The sequence below is a fragment of the Oryx dammah genome, unplaced genomic scaffold, assembly GCF_014754425.2.
Source record: "Oryx dammah isolate SB20612 unplaced genomic scaffold, SCBI_Odam_1.1 HiC_scaffold_25, whole genome shotgun sequence".
Classification (NCBI taxonomy): domain Eukaryota; kingdom Metazoa; phylum Chordata; class Mammalia; order Artiodactyla; family Bovidae; genus Oryx; species Oryx dammah.
In genome coordinates this window covers 14,026,737-14,048,349 of record NW_024070209.1, presented here as the reverse complement: position 1 = coordinate 14,048,349, position 21,613 = coordinate 14,026,737, and the positions used below count along the sequence as shown (strand labels likewise).

The 21,613-nt window shown below is 46.7% G+C and overlaps 1 protein-coding gene across 4 annotated transcripts in view; it reads left to right on the top strand.

Moving 5' to 3' along the window:
* Positions 1-21,171, top strand: part of XDH (xanthine dehydrogenase) — a 62,030-nt gene extending 40,859 nt beyond the window's left edge. For all 4 annotated transcript variants that reach the window (XM_040224576.1, XM_040224574.1, XM_040224575.1 and 1 more), the window contains exons 21-36: positions 112-236; positions 965-1,098; positions 1,461-1,548; positions 2,568-2,654; positions 6,048-6,239; positions 6,417-6,562; positions 7,481-7,562; positions 8,294-8,389; positions 9,023-9,151; positions 9,776-9,850; positions 12,769-12,821; positions 14,732-14,846; positions 15,496-15,561; positions 17,101-17,289; positions 18,772-18,948; positions 20,564-21,171. In XM_040224576.1, coding sequence (XP_040080510.1) covers positions 112-236; positions 965-1,098; positions 1,461-1,548; positions 2,568-2,654; positions 6,048-6,239; positions 6,417-6,562; positions 7,481-7,562; positions 8,294-8,389; positions 9,023-9,151; positions 9,776-9,850; positions 12,769-12,821; positions 14,732-14,846; positions 15,496-15,561; positions 17,101-17,289; positions 18,772-18,948; positions 20,564-20,614 — 1,805 coding nt within the window. In that variant the 3' untranslated portion in view covers positions 20,615-21,171. The remainder of the gene's footprint in view (positions 1-111; positions 237-964; positions 1,099-1,460; positions 1,549-2,567; positions 2,655-6,047; positions 6,240-6,416; positions 6,563-7,480; positions 7,563-8,293; positions 8,390-9,022; positions 9,152-9,775; positions 9,851-12,768; positions 12,822-14,731; positions 14,847-15,495; positions 15,562-17,100; positions 17,290-18,771; positions 18,949-20,563) is intronic.
* Positions 21,172-21,613: the final 442 nt, after the last annotated feature.

Genomic DNA, 21,613 nt, shown 5'->3' with positions numbered 1-21,613 from the left:
TGTGGACTGTTGGTACTGCCCGGGGCCCGGGACAAGTACATTCTCTCCATAAGCAAACTCACTACCTCTGCAGCACTGGGTTCACTGTGGGGAGTGTTGTTGCTTCCCCAGGTGAGCTGTACATTGGTGGCCAAGAGCACTTCTACCTGGAGACTCACTGCACCATTGCTGTCCCAAAAGGCGAGGCAGGGGAGATGGAGCTCTTTGCATCCACACAGAATCCCATGAAAACCCAGGTAGGAGTACAGCAGGTCAACAAGGGGCCAGGGGAGAGGGAGACGTGGGCTGGTCCAGGAGGGGACGTGAGGGTGGTAGTCTGAAGCCAGGCCCTGTCTCCAACAAGTTGGTTTGACTGAACTTGTTATATAACCTTTGTCATCTATAAAATAGGGCCTGGCATGGATGTTTTAATGGTTAGATGAGTTTTAAAACTTGGATAGAGCCTAGAAAGTGTTAGCTCTTGTCATTCCAGTGCTGTATTGCTTTGGTCAGATCATATCTGACCTCAGTTTCCCCATCTGTTAAATGAAGGAGTTGAGCTTAATGAGAGCCACGGGGACCATGAGATGATCTGCAGGGCCTCAGCTGGTCCTCATTTCTCTATTGTGTGTAACATGACAGTGATTGCCAGTGTTTCTGGCAACTGGTCTTACCCGCATGACCCACCAGTTCTTGGCTAAATGGAATGAGTTTTGACCCTGATGGTATGCTGTGAACAGCTGCTCACCCCTCTGATTAAAACAAGTAAACAAGTATGTGAACTCAGTGTGCAGTAACTGATGTGTGCTGGACCCTGGCACCACTACCCAAGGGTGCCCTGGGACAGGAGGGGAACTCTTGAATCAAGGAATTTCAGAATTCACAGCAATAATTAGGCTTCTGTGTGTCAGGGAGGCTCTGGGTCAAGCATGAAGAAAGTCCTGGTGATGCTTTCACTGGGAGTATTTTGTTCTTTTGCCCACAGTCCTTTGTTGCAAAAATGTTGGGGGTTCCAGTAAACCGGATTTTGGTCCGAGTGAAGAGAATAGGAGGAGGCTTTGGAGGGAAGGAGACCCGGAGCACCCTAGTAACTGTGGCTGTGGCCCTGGCTGCATACAAGTGAGTTCCAATGGGCTCTGGGGAGGAAAATAAGGCTGCCTCTGCTGGGAAGACTTCCTGGGTTTCTTTTGTTGGAAAGTAGATAGCTTTTGCTTGGAATTTGCACAGCCCTCTGTTTATAGAACTCTTGAGTATAGGGGTGAAGGCAGTATCACCTGGCTCATTGTGTCCATGTCTTATCTCCTCTATCTGGCTGTGAGTGATGGGACACAGCCCACATCCCATAACCCACACCTGTATACCTCTACCTTGTCCAGCACAGTGCCCTGGTAGAGAAAGAAGGCTTCCTTGCAGTTTTTATTCCTGAGACTCACCGAGCTGGGCTGTTGTAGAGATTTCTCACCCTCTGGTGTCTCCCCCAGGACCGGACACCCGGTGCGCTGCATGCTGGATCGTGATGAGGATATGCTGATAACTGGCGGCAGACACCCCTTCTTGGCCAGATACAAGGTTCCAGATGTCAGGGGTTGTGCTGGGTGGGCAGTGTCATCCGCTTAGGAAACGGGATGAAGACTCAGGGATCCTGGGATATACTCTGACTTTTGTCATGATAACCTATGAAGTTCAAAGAAGAAATAGCAAGGAGAGAAATTCAAATCAGCCAATAACAACATAGGAAGGTAATGCAGGCCAGCTCCCAGGAGATGCCCCAGGTTGCTATACACAACTTCTGTTAAATTGCTGTGGTCCGAATCTTTTCTTTGTCCTGCTGCTGCTAAGTCACTTCAGTCGTGTCTGACTCTGTGCGACACCATAGACGGCAGCCCACCAGGCTCAAACATGATTTATCAGCAGACCTGGGGTAAATCTATTCTGCAAAGTGATCTAATGTTAATGTGCTATAATCCTGGGAGCCTTCTGTCTGCACAAGCTGGCTTTGAAGAGCTCCTCTTTGGCCTCTTCTGACTTCATTCCATGACTTAACTTACCAAAAGAAACTGTTTTGCTCATTCCCAAATTCTTATGGGCTCCAAGCAAGTAACTTGGTCTTTGGAGGTTTCAGGTTCCTTGCTCATGAAATGACCTGTCAGGGTTTGTTTGGCTAGTGCACACGAGGCTGGGGATGTGAAAGCATGTTCATGCCTCTGCAAAGTGTAACTTTTGCTGTCTGCTGCCCAAAAGCTATGAGGGGGGTCTCTGGTTTCTCTCCTAGTTTCTTTTCCCAACATTCCCCTCCCTGACCTGTCATGACCAATGGTCTCTTTTCTACCTCCTCACTTCTACTGGTAGAACCGAAGCCAGAAGCAGAGAGGAAGAAAGATGAGTGCAGGGAGAAGGGTCCATCAGTGGGAGATGTTAGTTCTTTCTTCTTTACCTGTGAAGTCTGTGGATCTCTGAAGTTCTCCTTTATTTCGTGGTGTGATGTCTTATTCTTTCTGTTTTTTTTTTCCAGGTAGCTTAAGGGGAGGAGATGGTTAGAGACAGACAAAGGAAGGGAACTATTGAGAGCTCACTCTCCTTTTTACTAGGTTGGCTTCATGAAGACAGGGAAGATTGTGGCTCTGGAGGTGGACCACTACAGCAATGCCGGGAACAGCCAGGACCTCTCTCATGGTGTATGTCAGACCTGCCCCTGCATCCTGGGGTGACTGGGAGGTCCATGTTATAGCATGGATCATTCCTTTATTCCCTTTTATTGATGAAGAATATTCCATTGTATGAAAGGACCATATTTTGTTTCCCATTCACCACTAGATGGACAATTGGGCTGTTTCAACTCTTTAGTTTTTATGGACAATGCTGCTTTGAATCTTCTCATATGACACAGATTTTTGTCATTTTGAAGATTAACAAAGTTACCTTGATGGTACTATCTTTAAGTTTTTTAAATCTTAACTTTATTACTATGTTAATTATATATGTATGCTGCTGCTGCTAAATCACTTCAGTTATGTCCGACTCTGTGCGACCCCATAGACAGCAGCCCACTAAGCTCCTCTGTCCCTGGGATTCTCCAGGCAAGAACACTGGAGTGGGTTGCCATTTCCTTCTCCAATGTGTGAAAGTGAAAAGTGAAAGTGAAGTCGCTCAGTTGTGCCTGACTCTTCGCGACCCCATGGACTGCAGCCTACCAGACTCCTCTGTCCATGGGATTTTCCAGGCAAGAGTACTGGAGTGGGTTGCCATTGCCTAGATTCCTGTAAAAAAGAAATTTCAGAAAAACAGAAGTTCTCTATTATTCCCACTTTGGACATGCTAAGGGCTTCTCTAATTGGCTCAATTTGGAAGCTTTATACTTCAGATCTAGGGTAAGAAACTGTTCAGAAAAGAAAACATTTCTGGTAGTCTTACTAACTATAAAACTTGCTTCTTGATGTTATAGGAAAATCAGGTTGAGAAAGATACAGGGCTTATCCCCAAAGATTTTACAAGTGTTAAAATTCAATCCAGCAAATATTTATTGAACCCCTAGGGTGGTGACATAAAGAATATGACATTGTTTCCACCCTCAAGAAGGTTACAATATGGTGGAGACAGATAATAAAAGACAAAATGAAATAGAAGTACAATTGACAAAGTACTAAGGAAAAGCAAAAAATGGAATTGAGACACATAAAAATCATCCAGAATGACTAAGACTGAAAAGCAACCTGTGGGAAAGAGACTATAAATGGGGAAGCAAACTAAAGCCAAAATGAAGCAAACAAATAAAAGCTATCTCTTAGCTCATCAAAGAGATGAGTCATTACACTTTAAAGAAAGAACAGAATGCTATTAAAATTGAGCAGTCCAAGAATAAAAATGAAGTCTTGTCAATCAAAACTGTGAAAGTAGAAGGGTTGAAAGAAACTGAAGACACTCTCTTAAAAACAATGGGGAAAATAGTAGAGAAAATACAAGAAAATCTGAGGACCCATCCAGGAGAGCCAAATAATAGAAGCTTCAGAAAGAAAGAATAGAAAAAAGAGCGAGGAGGAAAACTGTTAAGAAGGAATTTAAGAAAATTTCCCAAACTGGTGGGCATACATTTTGAGACTAAGAGAGCCCATCCAGGAACCAGCACAATAATGGAAAATAGACTTATGTTAGTTCTATTCCTGGATTTTTAAGGAATCTTCATACTGTTCTCCATAGTGGTTGCATCAGTTTGACCGATTCACATTGATGTATAACAAAAACCGTCACAATATTGTAAAGTAATTATCCTTCAATGAAGTAAATAAATAAAATTTTAAAATATTTTTTAAAATTAAAAAAAAAGAAAATAGACTTATGCTAATTTACATTATTGTGAAATTTCAAAAACCTGGAGACAAAGGAGATTTCACAGTTTCCAGGGAGGACAAAACCAGGACTCATTCCAAGAATTGGAAAAGTGTTGATTAGATTTCTCAATACTGGCGAGCTAATGCTTTCAAAATGCTGAGGGTAAACGAGAAATTTATTTCCAACCTGGAATTCTATATACAGCCAAATCATGAATTTAAAGTGAAAGCAGAATAAAGACATTTCAGACACGCAAGTTCTCAAAAATGCACCTCTTTATATACTCTTTTTGGAAAGATATTGAAGGTTGTACTCCAATAATATGAAGGTGTAAAACTAAGAAAGGGAAAGACATGGAATCTAGAAAAAGGAAATGCAATGTGGAGAGAGGCAGAGGGAATAATTGGGATGAATGTGAGGGGAAAACCCGTGAGTGACAGCTGAACAGACACATCAGACTGTAGCATGCCAGGCTCTTTTGTCCATGGAGTTCTCAAGGCAAGAATACTAGAGTGGGTTGCCATTTGCTTCTCCACCGGATCTTCCCAACGCAGGGATCAAACCCAGGTCTCCTGCACTGCAAGCAAACTCTTTACCATCTGAGCCACCAGGGAAGCACCACCACAGACGCCTGGGGCAGCCAATTTAAATCAAAGTTGGTCAGAAGACTCCAGAAACAATGTCTTCAAAAAGATGAGACTTGATAGAAAATCGAATATGTTTGAACAGATTGAAAACAGTTTTTAAGAAATATGTGCATAGAAAACAAAGCCAATGCAAAAAGTAAAGAAAATTATTAGCTCCAAGGGGGAAATATTATCAATAAAGAGAGAAGTAATTCTAACATAACTCCAGGGTTCAACTGTAAGTGATGTTTACAGAATTATTAAATGGACTGTTACTCAGATCAATATATAACTATAAAGGGATGGTGGGAGACAAGAGGCCGGCGTGTACAAAGAGAAAGAGGGTTGGGGCGGAGGTGGGGGAGGGAGGATTAAATCCTCCTTTCCCATGATGGGAAAACAGTATAAAAGTCTAAAACTGAACAAGTCAAGAAATGGAAGTGTAAACACATTATTTAGAGAAGTGGAAGACTTCTCTATGTAAATGACTCACAGAGTAAGTGGTTGCTTCCGGGGAGTGGAAGGAGGGGCTGCTGGTTTGCATTGCATGACTTATGGAAGTATTAGATTCTTAGAACTATTTGTAGTACAAGTTTAATGGGAATAAAATCACCAACTTTTTAAAAGAGGCATATGATCAATTCCAACTAGAGGATCTGCGAGGGGCTTCCTCATGTGGGAGCTGTAATGAGGATTTTAGCAGGTGGATATGGTGGGGAGGGGCGTTAAGGTGAGAGTAACAGGCTATCAGAAAAGAGGATAAAAGATATACTGGGGAAAGGTCAGAAAGTGTCCTGAATTCCACACTTAAAGATATACAGACTTGACTGTGGTGTTAACAAGTGGCACTCTGAAGCAAGTGCTTGACTTGCTATGATCTTACCTTTTAGTACGAAGCAGAGATTAGAGGGAAGAGACGCAGGCCAGGAGTGCACTAAGGAGACTGCTGTGATATCCCAGGAAAAAAAAAACACTGTGGGCCCACAGAAGAGCAGATGACTGGGGCTGGCAAAGGCAGGGATGCGTGCAGACGCTGAAAGCTCGCCTCCTTTTTTGAGGAGCCAATGAGATACAGGCACTGTTCTCTCCCAATCTGGTTTCTTGTGTGTGCTTCAGATAATGGAACGAGCTCTATTCCACATGGACAACTGCTATAAAATCCCCAACATCCGGGGCACTGGGCGGCTGTGCAAGACCAACCTGCCCTCCAACACGGCCTTCCGGGGCTTTGGGGGGCCCCAGGCTCTGTTCATTGCCGAGAACTGGATGAGCGAAGTTGCAGTGACCTGTGGGCTGCCTGCAGAGGAAGTAAGCTGGGAATTTGGAGGAACAAGTCAGAGGGGCTTAGCCTACTTTGGATTTTGGACATCTCCGTCGGGGTAGAGGATGGGCAGGCGCTGGGGAGAGGCGGGAAGCTCCACTTCCCGTTACGCCCCCCTGGTCTCTTGCCACGGCCACGGCCTCAGCGTCTCTCTGCTTGGGAAGGTGCGGCGGAAGAACCTGTACAAAGAAGGGGACCTGACCCACTTCAACCAGCGGCTTGAGGGGTTCAGCGTGCCCAGGTGCTGGGATGAGTGCCTGAAGAGCTCTCAGTATCACGCTCGGAAGAGTGAGGTCGACAAGTTCAACAAGTAAGCACCGCGGGGGAGGAGCCTGACGTTCTGGGGTTCTCTGCTGCTGCTGCTAAGTCACGTCAGTCGTGTCCGACTCTCTGCGACCCCATAGACGGCAGCCCACCAGGCTCCCCAGTCCCTGGGATTCTCCAGGCAAGAACACTGGAGTGGGTTGCCATTTCTGGGGTTCTCTAGGGTTTCAGATTTTATAGCCTTTTTGCTGAACTCAAGAATAATAACTTACTAGATAACTAAGAAGGCTGCTGCGTTCGCTGACTCATCCATAGCCATCTCTTTGAGATCCTGAAATGTTCTGCAGCCCAGGGGCCCCCGAGCCACAGCACTCAGGATCATAGCAGTGTGGTCCATCTTCACACGTTTGTCTGCCTTCTGGGCAGACGATGCTTTGGCCCAGGACTAAGAACACCATAGTTATGTGCCTGCCTCTGACACCAATCTATAAATGTGACCTTGATAGTCACTCCATCTCCTTGGTTCTCAGCTTCATCATCTGCAGAGTGGGGATAATTGTGCTGGCCTCTCTCTCACAGAGTTACTTGGATAAGCAAATATACAGCACAGAGGAAGTATTATCAGCAAGCCACAGTTCTTTCCTGGCGTCGTCACAGTCCAAGACCACCAGACCGCTCTGACCCAATCCTGATCCCTCTCAGGGAAGCAGAGTGATGACTCTTTAAGGTCCAGACTTTCAAGGGTGGGCTTTGTTCCAGCTCCACTGGAGGATCCAGAACCCAAATGCCCACTGTTCTCACTTTGTTTGCCGAGTCGAAGCACAACTCAGTTACGACGAAGACTGAGTGGGCGCTTCCAAGGACACCTTGTTCCAGTTTTACAAAGATATTGCATAAAACATGTCCAATCTGACATGAATATGATGGAGAAGTTGCTATGAGATTTTTTTTTTCTTTCCTCTAGGGAGAATTGTTGGAAAAAGAGAGGATTGTGCATAATTCCTACCAAATTTGGAATAAGCTTCACAATTCCTTTTCTAAATCAGGTAATTGCTCTGTATAATTTTGTCCATCTTCACTGCCCTGGGGTCTCATTCCCCTCTGTTTGCACTGTTGCAAGACTTCCCAAGTGGCACATTGGTCATAATGATCTGCCTGCCAATGCAGGAGACAAAAAGCAATGCGGATTCGATCCCTGGATTGGGGAAGATCCCCTGTAATAGGAAATGACAACCCATTCCAGGGTTCTTGTCTGGAAGAGTCCATGGACAGAGGAGCCTGGCAGGCTACAGTCCATGGGGTTCCAAAGAGTCAGACATGACTGAGCACAACACAAGAACACATTGTCGTGGGAGCAGGGCTGAGCAGAGGAACTCTCTGCTGTTTAAATGAAATTGAATTTGTACATCCCTATTTGACCTGGGGTCAATGCCTAGTTGTTATTTTCCTGACTATTGGACTATGGACAGCTGCTCTGCCTTTTGGATCCCATCTGTTTGTCTAGAGAAGCAGAACAAATATATATGACTGCCCTCTCTCTGAGGATGGGTGTCAGAGAGATATATTTTTTAAGTTTTGCAAACTACTGAAGGTCTAAATTATTAAATCATGAGATATAAACTACTTTGATTTTTTTTTTTTTTTTTTGGTCTGAGGTTTCTATTCAAAATGCTACTGCTGGTTTTCTTTTTCCTGGGCTCCAGTACTTTTAGTCCTGGGCCTTAAACTGAGTTAGGATTTGCTGAATTTTGTGTTTGGCATTCTTCTCTTCCCTTAGGCAGGAGCTCTGATCCACGTATATACAGATGGCTCCGTGCTGGTGAGCCATGGGGGCACAGAGATGGGCCAAGGCCTTCACACCAAGATGGTCCAGGTGAGCAGTCTGGAGACAGTGTCCATCCTCCCCAGCACCATGATGTCTGGGGGAGGTAAGATGCTGTGAAAAAGTGAGCAGTGCCACATCCCAGAAGCAGAGGTAGGCCCAGGTTCTGGCCCTTGCCCAGCTGCTTATTTACATGTGACCTTGGGCAAGCCTGCTCCTCCTCTTGGCCTCAGTTTCCCCATCTATGCAAAGGTGTTGGTGATGATTCGGGCCACTTCCATCACCAGCACTTAAGGGCTCTGTGCCTGTGTGTAAGGTGTGTGTTAAAGGTAACTGGCTCCCCTCACACATGTGAGACTCCTCTCAGTGAAGCTGGATTAGAGTTGTCACACCTGCTTGGCTTGGCGGCACGGGCCAAGCTGAATCTTTTAAAGCCAGGGTTAGTTTTTAAAAGGCATCATTCATCACCATCAGGTTTATGAATATTTTGAATCCAACCAAACCACTCCATAAAGTGTTACTTCAGATTCAGACTGACGTGAGAACATTGCAGCCTCAGTAGAATTGTGGTTTATGAAATTATTTTCTTGCCTGTTAAGAGTGAATCTGAATCCCACCTTGGGGAGAAGGCAGCCAAGCCCTGCCAGGCCCTTCCCTGGAAGGTAGTGTCCTCTCTGTTCGCAGGTGGCCAGCAGAGCTCTGAAGATCCCCACCTCTAAGATCTATATCAGCGAGACGAGCACTAACACGGTGCCCAATTCCTCTCCCACAGCCGCCTCCGTCAGTACCGACATCTATGGACAGGCCATCTATGTAAGGAGCCTCAGGGGCTGCCAAGCCGAGGGCCAGCCCAAGGCAGGGGGCCAGGAGAGTCCCCACATAGGAGCTGCAATGGCTCCCTTGCGGGCTTGTGGCGGTGGCCATGCCTCTGGTTCTCTTCACCAGGAGGACACCAAGCTAAAAGAGGAGCCCAGGAACCATTACGACTTCCATCAGGGCCTGGAAGGATGAACGTGGAGGGGGAGGGGGTTGGAGGAATGCGGGGGATTCTGGGAGGGCACACATGCTGGTGGCAGAACTGAGCAGGAGACAGTGGATCAAAATTGGACCTTGATTGGGGGTCAGCCAGGTCAGACCCCGTGCTTCCCCCCGCCCCAAGGGGGGTAATGTCATCGGACAAAGGAGTTTGAAGGGAGAAGCCACCTCCTTAGAGATCCCTCAGCGTTTCCCCCTCTTGTCAACTTCAGGACTGAGTCGTGAAGTGCCCTCTGCACAAGGGCCAGTGGCTCCTACCCTGGGCCTAGGACATTCCTGAGAGGGTGGCGTGGCTGTCTGAGCGGCACTCTGGGCACAGCACTGCTTGGAGAACCTCAGGGTTTGCTTGAGTTGGGGAATGCAGAGGACTGATGTGTCTGCCATGTGGGCTGTCTTCTTTAGGAAGCTTGCCAGACCATCCTGAAAAGGTTGGAACCCTTCAAGAGAAAGAATCCTGATGGCTCCTGGGAAGACTGGGTAAGTTTGAGGACAAAAGAGAAATTAAGAGCAGGGCTGTGTCCCCGACCCTGGGCAGGAAGAAGTCGTCAGGATCTAGTCACAAAGGCAAAGAGAAGTTGAGGTGTCTGTATGCTTTCACAGGAGAAGCAAATGTTCAGCCTTGCTGGCCCCCTTCTCTACAACGTTCATAGTTGAGGGAAGTCACTTGAGAATTTTTGATCCAAGATCTTGACAGCCCTGAGGGACCTGGGGCTCACTTGCCCTCAGCATCAGAAGATGGGGGTGACTGCTACTCCTGCCTCACTGAGAATTCTTCCCTCAGAGCTCATCCCACATCCCATTCATCTGCAGTCTTAGAGTCTCATTTTCTTCAAACCTCCATTTCTGAGAGGGCTGCCCCAGGAGCCTCCCGCATTACCCAGCTCTGGTGTCTGGGTCCACAGAGACTCTTGTCTGTGAAGAAACAGGGATAAAGACATTGTGTCCATGCTCAGTCACTTCACTTGTGTCCGACTCTGCAACTATAGCCTGCCAGGCGCCTCGGTCCATGGGATTTCCCAGGCAAGGCACCTGGAGTGTGTTGCCATGCCCTCCTCCAGGGGATCTTCCTGACCCAGGGATCGAACCCATGTCTCCTGCTTGGCAGGAAGATTCTTTACCACTGAGCCACCTGGGAAACTCCAAAAGACATTACCCCCAAATTTATATCATCCCTGTGATTTTAGGAGTGATACAAGCACTCATGAGAGGAATGAGCCCAGGTCTCTGATTTCTGGTTTAGAAGCTTGCACGTCAGAAACCCTCAGAGGGAAGCTGCCAGGAAACGTCTCTCAGGTGGGAGACTCGGCTCCGCCCACCAGCAAACATGCAATGGTGGCCCCACTTGACCTTCCCCTCATGTTGCAATGAAAGGACTGGATACAATAGTAACCCATAAAATGTGACCACACATGAACCAACTCAGATTGTACAAGTCTCCCTCAAAAGAGTCAAAGAAAAGAAGCTTTTACTCCTAGACCTACTCATCTTGTGTCTCACGCAACCTGCCCTTCCCTGTACACACTCATAGATACCACGTGAATGTGGGTTGATTTTGGTAGTGTGGGTTTTAGCATGGATTTGTAAGGCAATGTCAGTGTTTTCAACGACAGTCTCTACAATCTGTTGACCTGGGCTTTGTCTTCATCCCCTGGCCATGTAGTCTAGTGTTCCTTATAAGCAGGTAACCCTCCAAAAGGGTTTTATCAGAAGAGTGTGACTGGGACATAACAGACATCAAAGCTCTTTAGTGTCTGTACTGTATTAAAAAAGACAAGCTATTACTGCCACCACTACTATCTATGTATATATTTGATGTCATATAGTAAAGATCCTAGAGAAATTCTTTCTGTAAACTTTAGTTTTCTCATCTGTAAAATGAATATAATAATAGTACTTATCTAATAGGGTTGTACTGAACATTAAATAAGGCAGGGTCTGCAAAGGACTTAATAGCATCTTTTATATAATAAAGTGCTTGGTAGTTGACAATGATCATGATGCAAGTCACATCAACAACAAATTAAATTTAGAGCTGTGAATATTGAAAGTGAGGAAGAAAAGAAGGAAGGAAGAAAAAAATAAAATTTTATTATGTAGTTGTTCGATTGCTAAGTCATGTCCGACTCTTTGAAACCGCATGGACTGCTGTACACCAGGCTTCCCTGTCCTTCACCGTCTCCTGGAGTTTGCTCAAACTCATGTCCATTGAGTCAGTGATACCATCCAATTATCTCATTCTCTATTATCCCCTTCTCCTCCTGCCTTCAATCTTCCCCAGCATCAGGGTCTTTTCCAGTGAGTCAGCTCTTTACATCAGTGGCCAAAGTATTGGAGTTCAGCATCAGTCCTTCCAGTGAATATTCAGGACTGATTCCCTTTAGGAGTGACTGGTTTGAGCTCCTTGCTGTCCAAGGGACTCTCGGTGAGAGTCTTCTCCAGCATATAGTTCGAAAGCATCAATTCTTCAATGCTCAGCCTTCTTTATGGTCTAACTCTCACATCCGTACACAACTACTGGAAAAACTATAGCTTTGACTATACAGACCTTTGTCGGCAGAGTGACGTCTCTGCCTTTTGATACACTGTCTAGGTTTGTCATAGCTTTCTTCCAAGGAGCAAGAATCTTTTAATTTCATGGCTGAAGTCACTGTCTGCAATGACTAAAGAGATAGAGTGGATGGAGAGGTGAACAACTTTATTAATAGAACACAAGGCTAATATGTTAAGTAAGGAATGAGCATTGTACAGAGTTGCTGTTGTAATGGCCAGAGTAGGGAGTCATCACAGGAGAGGTGGATGAAGAGGCAAGCTTGAGCTGATTGTTGAGGGAAGAAAAGGATCTGGACAGATACAGCAGAGGAAGCACATAAATGAAGGTGCAGAAGTATAGGGATCAGAAGGACTGGGAGAGAGTTAATGCTGGAGTTTTGATTGGAGTAGCAACGATGTGTGTGTTACTGAAAGCCATAGAGGAGACTGGAATCCTTACTGTCAGGCATTTGCTCAGTGGCTCTGTACACAATGTGGAATCATGGAAAGCTCTAGAGTAGGTGAGTGACAATCATGGAAAGCTCTAGAGTAGGTGAGTGACAAGGACTGTGTGGTGTGTTAAGATGATCCCTCTGACTGGACTGGGCTACATGGCGAGGAGGGAGGTGACTTGAAGCTGGAAGACCAGGTAAGAGGCTACTGTGGTGCTCCAGGCTTCAGATGACCAGGGCCTAGTGCATGGGTGGTGGTGAAGAGCAGGAGGTGCCATGTGGAAGCGAGAGCCACTATTGAAAAAAAGCTGATCAGTTCCAGGTGAGGAGGAGGAGCTCATGAAAGCTTAGTGCCGGGCTGGGGTTCCTGGAAGCCATGCTTCCGCCTTCCTGATGGCCATTCCCTCTCCTCAGGTCATGGCTGCCTACCAGGATAGAGTGAGCTTGTCCAGCACTGGGTTTTACAGGTAAGTAAGGGGCTGACCTTGCCCCTCTCACAATGAGTTGTCATCCTAACCTCTGCAGGCCTCTCCAGCACTGCACTCTGTCAGCCTTTGGTCAGGAGAGAGCAGGTCCACCAAAAGCTTCTCTCTCCAATGGACTTCCACTAACTTCAGTGTATTGAAGGTGCCCTGAAATACGTGAGCTTACCAAACTGTGTGCCAAAAGCATGAGCTGTCGTATCAAAAGACCTCTGTTCTAGTTCTGGTCTTAAAGTGCACTATTCCACTTGGGGGAGGGGGGTCACTGGTCCCTCTCTGAACCTGTCTCCTTTTATGACATAATGGGTCCATCACCAGCCATGCCCCTCAGCATTCTCCTGTAAGAACCAGGGGCGCCTGGTGTTCTGAGGGTTACCCATGTGTGTTACTTTGGGCTATGCGTCGGATTGCTTTAAGCAGGCTCTCCCGCAAAAGAATGAGAGGAGGATCTAGAGCATGTGATCTTGTTACAAAATGTAAAGTGGAACACAAAATGAGATTTAGAAAAAAGCATCTTCTGGAACTTGAAAATTCAGTGAGACCCTGTTTCAGCAGAGGCCCTGCCTGTCTGATCTAGAAGCTGTGAAAAGAAATGATCATATTTACTGTTAGCACTAATGTTTTAGCTTTCTCTGGGAAATCTAAGACCTTTTCTTTCACGGATCAGTGGATGTGAAAAATAGTTCAATGTTTGCTTTAAAAGGTCTTGTGTGAAAATTTATAAATATATAGACTATATATGTAATATAAATATATATATGTATTTTTTAGGGCAAAGCAATGTTTTGCCAGTACTTCCTGGTTATGTAATATTTGACTTACACAAACACAAACTAATGAAGATTTTCTTATAAGTTCCTATTTCATTGTTAGAGTTTATAGAACTTGAGTTTTATCAGGGAACACCCAGATGAACTTGATAAGGTTAGAGGTCAAAGAATGGCCATCTCTTGGGAGAAGCCTTTTCCCTCAGCCCTGTATTGGTTTTGGTTTTCATGCAAATTCTTATCACATCAGCTCACATTATTCTTTCTGTGTAAGGTATAGAATAGCTCAGGTACAGAGTACTATAAACAGAGAATACACACACACAACCAATGTAACTCATGCAAAATTGGAATCATAAGACAGTCAGGATTGAAAAAAAAAGGTCATGTTGATATTTGGCAGAAAACAACAAAATTCTGTAAAGCAATTATCCTTCAATTAACATAAAGAAATTAAAAAAAAAAAAAAGAAATGAACCAAGTCTAAAACCTAACACCAAATGCTAGAATAAACTTGCTGGTAAATTTTTTTAAAGGAATAGAAACAAAAAGAAAAAGAATGTAAAAGAGAACATCTGCTTCTTTTAACAACACTTTGCTCAAATCATCTGTTGAAACTTAGGAGGGGTCCATAGATGAAGAGTAATACCAGGTGGCTGCACCCGTGTTGGCATGGGTTACTGATCTTGTTACCTTTCACCTTGAGAAAGGTGAGCAGCCCCAGGTGAGCTTGTATGAACAGCCCAGGAGCCAGCCCAGAAGGAACCTTTGGTTCTGAGATCTTTAATTCTAATTCAGTAGATCATTTGGAGCGTGACTTGCACGTCCTCCATGAGCTCAGGCAAACCTGTCACCTCTGTTTCTACCACATAAAAGCCGGTATGCTGGGACCCTGCACCTCTCAGCTCTGCAGAATGATTCATATGAAGGCCATTGGCAAAATGGAGCAGAGACAAGGGGCAAGATGCTCGGGCATGCAGGGGTTTCACGGACAGGTTCTAAGTGTTCAGAACTCACAGACTTTTTAAAGAACAGCTGAATAAAAAATAAAGCCTTTAGGGTCTTAAGATTTATGGGAGGGGGGACATGTCCCTCTTATTCATATGCGATATTTTCTTTTCTCCCTAGGACTCCCAACCTGGGCTACAGCTTTGAGACCAACTCAGGGAATGCCTTCCACTATTTCACCTACGGGGTGGCTTGCTCAGAAGTGGAAATTGACTGCTTGACAGGGGATCATAAGGTGAGAAGTTTGCAAAACGTTAGTATGAAAGGAGAAAAGAGAAACATCTAAAACTGTAATACAAAGAGCAGAGGGATGAACTTTCTGGTTGGGAAAATAGTGTGCTAAGTCATGGCCTGGCAAACTTCCTGTAAAGAACCAAAAAGTAAATATTTTAGATTTTCTGGGCCACAGAGACTCTGCCTCAGTTATTCCACTCTATCCTGTAGTAGGAAAATAGATAGGAATGTATGCAAAGAGATGAGCGTGAATGTGTTCCCACAAAATGTAATTTATGCACCTGGAATGTGATTTTCATATCGTTTTCAGGTCACAACATATTCTTTTTATTTTTGTCAGTCATTTAAAAACATGAAAAACATTATTAGCTCACGAGTTCCACAAAAGCAGGGGATGGGCTGCGTTCAGCCCATAGAATGTAACTTGTCAGTGCCCTTCTTACATGATTGACCTGGACTCAGGTTCAAAGCCCCAGGAAGCTGCGTGCCTGCCCTTCCTACTCACACTGCTGCCTGAGGGTGCCTGGAGCGCCCTGCTTGGGAAAGAACTATTCATGTTGCTCTTAATAACCTAAGAGTTGCCATGACCCATCTGTTACTCCATACATCCCTTTCTTCTCAAACCGCTTTTGTTTTGCTATCCATTCTAGAACCTCCGCACAGACATCGTCATGGATGTTGGCTCCAGTCTGAACCCTGCCATCGATATTGGACAGGTAAGACTCCTGGGGGATCCGGGTGGTGAGGGACTTGGCCACTGCTGTGCCCCACTGCCTCCTAGGATCCCTGGTCATACTGTCTCCCCGCTGTTAACTTAAGGAGGTCTGAGCATGGTGCCAACTGAGTCCCCCTGAGAGTGGGATTTAGTGGATGAGAGTCCACCCAGTTCCTGAGGCAAAAGACAAACCCACATGGATAAACTTGAAAAGGGCATTCATACGGCAGAAACCTAGATGATGGGCAGTGGGAACACTGAATATTCAAACACACACATGGCACCGAGGGGAGTGAAGATTGAATTTGAGTTCAGTGTGTAGGCAGTGGGATCTCAGGGCAGAGGCATCTTCTCCCTCTTTATTCCTCTTCCACTGATGATGGCTGTTGTACTCTAGCAAGTAAATGCTACCAAGCCTGAGGTTGTAGAGAGTCCACCCCAAGTTCCAGCAAGAGGAATAAAGGGATGGCTGGAAGAAAGTCACTTTGGGAAAATATGAGAATATTGAGTAGAGCAGGTAGAACAGAGTCAGGGGGAGGAATCAAGAACCGACGTATTGAACATGCCGTAGAAAAGGTTCACTGTATTTCCCAAAACTGGACAATCACTGAGTATATATATATGGAAACTTAGTCATAAATCTGTTTTTTAAGTCATTGAACAATGGTATGGGGAGCCCCTCCTATAGGCAGGCACTGAGCTTGGCATAGCAGACACAGAGATGCTCAGCGTCTGGTCTCCTTCTGAACACACTTAAGCTGTGATGGTGCCACATACCGTGATTCTGAGCAGTGAGGCTGGAAGAGCAGACGCGTGGGCCAGCAGAGGGCACGTGCCCTTCAAGAGATCTGTGAGCTGCAGCAGGGGCCGTCTTCTCCCAGAGGGCAGGCAGGACTGGGAGTTCAAAAAGCCTGGAATCTACTAACCAAGAAAGTCCCGTCTTGTTCTATGTGCTTAGTCACTCAGTTGTGTCCCACTCTGCAACCCCGTGGACTGTAGCCTGCCAGGCTCCTCGGTCCATGGGGATTCTCCAGACAAGAATACTGGAATGAGTTGCCATGCCTTCCCCCAGGGGATCTTCACAACCTGTCTTGTGGGACTGCCCCAAAATGCATGGTCCCTCTCAGTACACGGCAAGTAGTGGTCCCCTGAGGGACACCCTCAGCCCCCATAACCCCATGAGCTCACTTCTCAGCTCGGGGGTGCCGTTTCTCCTGTGGCATCATGGAAGGAACTCTGCATCGGCCCTGAAGTAGGTTTCCTAGGAAATTACGCCTACCACTGCTGGAGCCGCTGACAAGTTCGGAAACCGATTTCAGTGTCCCTGCCTTTGCTCTGCCTACACCAATGCTGGCAAAGGCCCAGATCAGTTATCCCAGGCTGGGGCAGGAGCCGGGGAAGGAAACAGTAGGGGGCTGTTTTCATCTTCTCTCCAGTTCCCCTGGGCTGGTGGGGCTTGGTGCCTGCTGTGGGAAGCAGCACCTGTCTTTGGACGGGGGGGCGGGAGGCAGGGTAGCCATGGTTTCTGTCTGTCCTGCAGGTGGAAGGGGCATTTGTCCAGGGCCTGGGCCTCTTCACCCTGGAGGAACTACACTACTCCCCCGAGGGGAGCCTGCACACCCGCGGCCCCAGCACCTACAAGATCCCCGCGTTTGGCAGCATCCCCACAGAGTTTAGGGTGTCCCTGCTTTGCGACTGCCCCAACAAGAAGGCCATCTATGCCTCCAAGGTACCGCTGCCCTGGGTCTGTGCTGCCTTCCCGTCTGCACTGTGGGAAACCACCCGCCATGGGGGTCTGCAGGGAGCTTGCATGGAAGAGAGAGAGAGAAGCCTGACAGGAGCCTGGGGCAGATGATGAGTGGGCGGGGCTGGAGGTGGGGTGAGGGGGATGGTGAGCAGACCCGTCCAGGAGCATAGGGCACTGGGTTGAGGATGACCCACCACCTCCCTGTCATTTAAGCCAGCTTTCGGGGTGTACTCAGAGGGATTCCTTAGGTCAGTCTTATAGCTCAAGTCCTGACCTACACCCACATCTCTGGTGTGCATCCCTGAGGCTTGATCCCAGAGATGCTCTCGCAGGTCCTGCACCCCTGTCGTCTCTTGAGAATCAGCCCATTCCCCTGTGCACACACTTTCACCTCCTTCAATGACTGCCACTAGACCTTAAGGCTTGATCAGCATGCCTGGCTGGTTATTACTACCCTCTGTTTCCTCCATGTCCCCAATAAGTATGAAAAACAGTTAATAAAATTCATTAAAACTGATTGATACAGTTGTTGGTCTAAGAAGGAAGACAGATAATTATTTGTAATCAACAAGACACATCTCAGTTTACTTTCCAGTGGGAGGGCCTGGAACACTTGTGGTCCTTGCCGTTGGCTCTCACACTTTAGCCATGTGTCGGGTCACTGGGGGCTCAGGATAGAAAGGTAGCTCCATGGGCCTCACCCTTAGAAATTTTGATTCAGTAGGCTTGGGGTAGGGTCCTTAAACCTGCATTTAAAAAAACAATTATATTTGGCTTCCCTGGGTCTTCGTTTCTGTGTGGGCTTTCTCTCGTTGCAGAGAGTGGGGGCTGCTCTCTACCTGCAGTGCCCGGGCTCTAGAGGACAGGCTCAGTGACTATGTTGCATGGGCTTAGTTGCCCCACAGCATGTGTGATCTTCCCAGACCAGGGATGGAACCCACCCCTGCATTGGTGGGTGGATTCTTAACCACTGGACCATGAGGGAAGCCCAGGCCTGCATTTTTAACAAGTCTCCCTGCTGACTCTGTTATGGGCAGTCTCTGATCTATGCTTTGGGGGATGAAACCACCTTTGCTAGAAAATAGTTTCCGTCCTGTTGGTCATGATGCCTCTGTTTCAGCAATTTGTAAGTATAATTATGGTGACTGTAAATATTGGTGACAGAGTTGCAGGTAGATTATTCCCTGAGGTTTATTGCTATGAGGAGAGGATCAGATTTTTTTTTGTCTGTAAAATATAATGCTTTATACAACTTTCGCATGGTGTCATCAGAGAAAATCATACAGTGAAATTTAAAAGACATGTGCCCACAAGGAGGAATCATTTATTAGACTGCTTATTCTCGGCCCCTGTTTAGTTTTGAGTTCCTGCCTTGCTCTGGGGTCCCCGGGGTCTCCAGCCCTGCTGCTGTGGAGACTGGCCCTCCCTTGATTTCCTGTCTTTGCTCTGCTCTTGTCCACTCAGGCAGTCGGGGAGCCGCCCCTCTTCCTGGGCGCCTCCATCTTCTTTGCCATCAAGGATGCCATCCGCGCAGCTCGAGCTCAGCACACAGATGGTAACGTGAAGGAGCTCTTCCGGCTAGATAGCCCTGCCACCCCGGAGAAGATCCGCAATGCCTGCGTAGACAAGTTCACCACTCTGGTACGAGGGCCCCGCAGTCCAGGGAGGTGGAGCCACAGGCCGGGGAAAGTTCTGCTGCAGGGGGAGGGCTGAGATGTTAGGCTGTCTCTCAGCCTTCCTGTGTGTTAGGCTGGGAATCCATGGGTCCACACCGCCTTCTGCCATGAGGCACCGCCTCCAACTTGCAGGAAGATAACAAGAATCCCCTTGAAGCTGCAGCTTGGGCTGGGCCTCCTGAGAGGAAAGAGGGCTGTGTGATGCACTTATCACCCACTGATTCCATTATTTCCATAAAGATGAGGGTAATGGATAAAACTCCAGAAGAGCCTGATCTTTAGTGTCCACCAGTGGCATTTTTGAGACCCTTCTTTGTTAAAGACACTGTGTGAGGTACTAAGGAGACGGAGAGGGAAAAAAATGAACTTGTGAGATGGAGCACTTTTGTTCTGTGATGGCCCTGTGCCATGCTGATGCCAGGGATGCGTGGGTGCCCTGGGAGACATCACAGCCTTTGTGGACACCAGCTGATTGCCCTGTGTGGTGACTGCTTACTGCCTTGGAGGTGTGTGTAGCAGTGAACGCCATGGTCTCTGGAATCATTTGGGGAAGTCCCTGTGTGATACTTGTGGGGGACAATGCCAGTGAAAGGAGACTGTGCCAGGACAGATTCGTCCACTGTCGGAGCCTCAGAAGAAGCCCAGTCTCTGAGTTGGGCTGAGTGGGCCTTGCACTCACTCTCCAAAGGCTTTTGCAGCCTCTGTTGAGTTAGCAGAACCAGATTCTTCCTGATACCCAAGTTGGATCTCCTTCTGGGTATTTGATAGGAAATTTGATAGACATTTTGGGTTTCAGAGGGGGAAGGTACAGGAGAGTCCCTAGAGACAGGCAGATCTGCAGTCAGCACAGAGGGTGAGGGAGGCGGATGGGTCTCCAATCAGGCGGCCCTTCAAGTTTTGTAATAGCTTTGGCTTCAGGGTGAGACACACACAGACCACGTGCGGGGCTCCCAGGCAGCAAGGATGCCTACAACTGTGCAGCAAGCTCGCTGTAGCCCAGAACCTTCCCACCATGGCCTCGGGGCTGACAGTAATCCAAACCCACCTTCTCTGAGAACAGAGCTGCTGCATGGCTCCCAGTAAGCTCACAGAGATTGCAAAGTTGGCTCCTTGCAAACCCTCTCATGCAGAAGTCAGTGATCTGATGCAGAAGTCAGTGATCTGATGAGCCCCTCCCTCTGAGGCCCCGGACTCAAGCAAAGATTCTAACCCAAGTGCCTTGGCTATGCTGCAACACAGCAGGGATTTTTAAATCCCTGCTATGGATTTTCATGAGCAGCTGATCCATGAGCCAGTTGGGCTTTTGAAGAACTGTGAGTGCCATGTGAGAAAGGACCACTCTGTATCTGGTCATCCCTGTATCTCCAGAGTCTGCCACAGTGCTTGACACATGGAATGTGTACAGTGAAAATTAATGAATGACCAGGATATTATGGGGTCCTGCCCTGGAGGCATTCCCCGCAGCTGGGACTGCAGAGTGGTGTTTGGTCTGGGGATAGTGGTTGGCAGTGACGGGATGTGGCACAGTGTCCTGAGCTGTAGAAAGACCCTTCAATCAGTTCTCTTTTGTTCCTTCCTAGTGTGTCACTTGTGTACCAGAAAACTGTAAACCCTGGTCTCTGAGGGTCTGAAGAAGAAGCCCCATAGGAGTCTTCTTATGCTACCCTGGGGATTCCATGAAAGATGAAACTTGCCCTGCAGAACATGAATCTGTGAAAGTTTCAGGATGACAGAGGTGTTATTCCTCAGGATGGTGGTTGGAAAAACATTGAATGAATTGGAAGATTTTGATAAAAATATGATTTATAATCTTGATGATAAGCAAATTCAAAACTACTAGGCCCAAATGGCTAATAGGCAATTAGCATCATTTCGTGTCTGTTTTAATCACGTATTTGAAATAGATGTAGGAAGTACTTGTGCTGTGTCCTAACTCCCTGGACAGCTTGTATATGCTCAAGTGTTGACAGTGTCTTTCCTTCAGAGAAGATTCTCACATGCCTCCAGAAGCTTAAAACAGAATTACTCTAAGTCTGTGTGTCTTCCTCAAAAAGCCTTTCCTTTGATTCAGTAAACATCATATTATAACCTCAGATCCACACTCAGATTTGCAATGGGACAGTGGGGTGCAATTCAAACCTCTGATTACGTCATTGGAGAGAATAAAGAGAGAAATTCATTACTTGAATTGTCTTCTTTTAAAAAAATTTTATTTACTTATTTGGCTGCGCTGAGTCTTAGTTGTGATACACAGGATCTTTTAGTTGCTGTGTGTGGGATCTAGTTCCCTGACCAGGGATCGAACCCAGGTTCCCTGCATTGAGAGTGCAGTCTTAGCCACTGGACCACCAGGGAAGTCCCATGAGTTTAACCTTCTTAAGTTGCATAAAGTAAGATTAATCCATAAAAGCAAAAACCAACCAACCCAATTATTCAGTACCTACAATGTGCCAGTGTCTTCCTCTTCCTCTGTGCATTAAGAAAAGATCGGGCTTACAAATCTTCAATTGAACCCAGTGGTTCCCATCTAGAAATGAGGCTACTCAAATTAAGGTCAGCTGGAGAAAAAACAGCCAAGGACCCTGAGTTCTCACCCCAGCTGTTTCTCTGTCTTTGTGACCTTAGACTGT